This window comes from Apium graveolens, chromosome 3 (genome assembly GCF_009905375.1).
Source record: "Apium graveolens cultivar Ventura chromosome 3, ASM990537v1, whole genome shotgun sequence".
Lineage (NCBI taxonomy): Eukaryota > Viridiplantae > Streptophyta > Magnoliopsida > Apiales > Apiaceae > Apium > Apium graveolens.
In genome coordinates, this window is record NC_133649.1 from 54,571,937 (window position 1) to 54,575,527 (window position 3,591).

The 3,591-nt window shown below is 34.8% G+C and overlaps 1 protein-coding gene across 1 annotated transcript; it reads right to left on the bottom strand.

The window, feature by feature from the left end:
- Positions 1-1,458: 1,458 nt before the first annotated feature.
- Positions 1,459-2,718, bottom strand: LOC141714224 (uncharacterized). The gene is made up of 2 exons (XM_074517756.1): positions 2,180-2,718; positions 1,459-1,966 (listed from the first exon to the last, which is right to left on the bottom strand). Exons 1-2 carry the CDS (start codon positions 2,716-2,718, stop codon positions 1,459-1,461), a joined length of 1,047 nt encoding a protein of 348 aa, XP_074373857.1.
- Positions 2,719-3,591: the final 873 nt, after the last annotated feature.

Sequence of the window (3,591 nt, forward strand, 5' to 3'; positions counted from 1 at the left end):
AACAGAATTTGCAACTACTTTCATGAAAACAAGACATTTGCAAGTGATCGGACGCCTACTTCGTTGTGTAATAGGTGGTCTGCAATTAACACCTCTGTAAGCAAGTTTATTGGTTTTTACAACCAAATCAGTGGAAGAAATCAGAGTGGTGTTACTGAGCAAGATAAGGTACTACTCTCATCGCTTGTTTGTGAAAGATTATGCCAGGATTTCGCGATGTTAACTCAATATATTAGATTTTGTTTGCATATGATTTTGTCGGCCTTTTTTCTGTATTTAGTAGGTTGTAGTGCTGTGTTCAATAAATAAAAATTGGATCTTTTGTTGTTTAGATTGACATGTGGTATATGTAGTCATGTTGATAATTGTAGTAATGTGATTGTTGGTTTGATAATTTTAGTTCTGTTATTAGAGTTACTAGTGAGTGGTGTTACTAGTTCAAGTGTTGATCCCCCAATGCCTTGTGTAATATAAAATGAGAGGCGTATTAATTATTTTCTCATGCAAATTGCCCCCAGATTTTAAACTAATTCTCCTGATTTGCTTGTACACGTGAATTGGCTACTACCCCTGTTTTGTTCTGGTGTCGTAGTATGTCAACAAGAACTTATTAAACACGGTATTATAGTAATGCATGTGCATTGGCCGTATCTTAGCAGAAAGGCACACCAGTCTGGCCCCTGGTATTTGATAATGTTTCAGTGCAATCAGACCTCAAGTCTGAGGATTATGTACGCTGAATTGTTCTGGTTTACTGTTAAATCTCTCTAAACTTGTAGATTGGACAGTCAATGGATATGTACGAGGGAATCATGAAATAAAAATTCCCTTTCATTAGACAGTGGCATGAGTTGCGAAACTCACCAAAGTATGCAGCTAGTTTGGCAAAAAAATCTAAGACAAGCTTGAAGGACAATCAACCATCGTCACCATCTGTTGAGAGTCCACATTCTACCAGCCATGGTGTTGAATCAGATGATGCAGGAATGGAACGTCCAATCGGAAGAAAAGCTATGAAGAAGATGAAAAGAGCTGCATACGAAGCAACCGATGCTGAAAGCTTGGAAATTCTAAAATCAATGCAAAAAGAAGCATCAGCTCTAGCTTCTGCAAGGAGTGCATCAGTTAATAAGAGTTTGCAATTACAACAGGAACTTGTGCAAATGCAAAAAGAAAAGTTGCAGCTTCGAGCAGCAAAGGAGGAGCGAGAGAAACATAAGGAGGAGCGAGAAAGATATGTGTACGAATCCTCCATCATGGCAATGGACACCAGTAACATGGCACCAGATCAAGCAAAATACTATGAAGCTCTTAAAGCTAGAATTCTCAAAAATATATCCTAGTTTGAACTGTTTATTTGATTAATATTGTGATGTTATGTACAGAACTTATTATTATTAATCAATGCAACTTTTTATTAATGTGAAAGCAAGTACATAGAGGAAATTGTGAAAGCAACTACATGTCACCACCGTGGATCTGCCAAAGATGTTCTACAAGATCATTTTGTAACTGAATATGAGTTTGTTTGTCTCGAATTTGTTGATGCACTTGTATGAATTCTCTCAGGTTCCTTGGATGATTGCGAGACGGTGTCACGGTTGGTATTTCAGCATCTGTATCAAAGTGTTCTTGTTCCATATGAATATCTCTTTCATCTTCGATGATCATGTTGTGCAAGATTATACAAGCTGTCATAATATACTTCATTGTGTCCACATCCCAAAACCTTGATGGGCCACGAACCATTGCAAATCTAGATTGTAACACACCAAATGCTCTTTCAACATCTTTTCTCACAGATTCTTGTGCAGCCGCAAAAAACTTTCTTTTATTACCTTGAGGTTTTGGAATAGTTTTAACAAATGTCGGCCATGAAGGATATATACCATCAGCAAGATAATAGCCCATGTTATATTCATTCCCGTTGATAGTATACTTCACTTCAGGTCCACGACCTTCTGCCAAATTCTCAAATAGATGTGATCGATCTAATACATTGATGTCATTCAAAGATCCTGGTAATCCAAAAAAGGAATGCCAAATCCACAAGTCCTCTAAAGCTATTGCTTCTAATATAATAGTTGGTTCACGAACATGACATGAATACATACCTTGCCAAGCAGTTGGACAATTTTTCCACTTCCAATGCATACAATCGATGCTTCCCAACATTCCAGGAAAGCCACGTCGTTCGTTCTCTACCAATAATCTAGACACATCTTCCGTATTTGGTCGTCTCAAATATTCCGCAACAAATATTTCAACAATTGCTTTAACAAACCTTTTTAGACTCTCTACTGATGTACTTTCGCCAATACGTACATAATCATCAACAACATCAGCAGCCGTTCCATAAGCAAGCATCCTAACCGCAGCTGTCACCTTTTGAAGTGATGATAATCCACGAACTCCCAGAACATCAGTTCTTTGAGTAAAATAATTATCATGAGCTACAACAGCTTCCTCGATACGTAAGAATAATGATCTGCGCATTCGAAATCTTCTACGAAATTGTGTTTCCGTGTATGTAGGTGTATCAGAAAAATAATCTTGATATAGTCTACCATGACCTTCTTCTCTATTTCGATCAATTACACGATGATTCATTACAGAACCACCGTGTTGTGAGACAAAGTTTGCTCTCTGACGCCGATGATGAAGGTGGACAGCAGCAATTCTCATTCTTTCTTGTTCTTCTTCTTCTTCAGCTTGCATAATGTCGAGAATCATCTGTGTGGTGTTATCTATCGATATAGAAGATTTTAAAGTGAGAATGAATTTGAGTTTGTGTTTTACTCAATCCCTTGTTTTACCAACTATTTATAACAAGTTTTAAATATAGCCGTTGGAATATGACCGTTGGAAATATAGCCGTTGTAATTTGAATTCAAAAAGTATTCAAAATAACAATAAAATAGTAGTTTCAAAATATAGCCAACCATTATAGCCAACCCCATTGGAGTCACACACCTTACAGGTTCAGCAAGTTTTAGCCAATCATTATTTTATACTATTATAGCCAACCATTATAGCTAACCCCATTGAAGATGCTCTTAGATCATAGATATGAAGTTAAATGACAAAAGTATACTGAAAATAATAAGGTTGCCGTGTGCTAAAAATTTGAAACTTAGTTTAACTTCGGTTAGCTTACCATTATTTCCATTAAGTGGGGAGTACTCTAATAAAAAGTTGGATATATTATATAATAAATGTTATAAATTAATCAATAGTATGTACATGTAGATATTATATAAGAAATCACATATCAATTGAAATAGCCAAAACAATATATTTTACACCATTTCAAATTAATATTATTTTTTCAAATAACCAAAAATATTATTAATTCTAATTTATCCCTGATGGTTGAAATCTTCATGTAGATGAGTTCATAATAAAAAAGATGAAAAAAGTCAATTATGTGAATAGTTGGATAAATATAGACTCTATATTGATTTTAATTTGTGAATTTGGAAAATACTTAAATAATTATATTATTATATTGATTTAGTTTTTTACACACTTTTTCCATTTTTTGGGTTATTCAATCTAATATCTGAATTAGATTGAATTTGATTGAATTTA

Bases quoted from the DNA above. Each gene is read 5' to 3' on its own strand.
- LOC141714224 (XM_074517756.1), bottom strand. From the start codon at position 2,718: ATGCAAGCTGAAGAAGAAGAAGAACAAGAAAGAATGAGAATTGCTGCT. The intron at 1,967-2,179 runs TGGAATGTTGGG...ATTTGAGAATTT, and splicing joins AACGAACGACGTGGCTTTCC to GGCAGAAGGTCGTGGACCTG.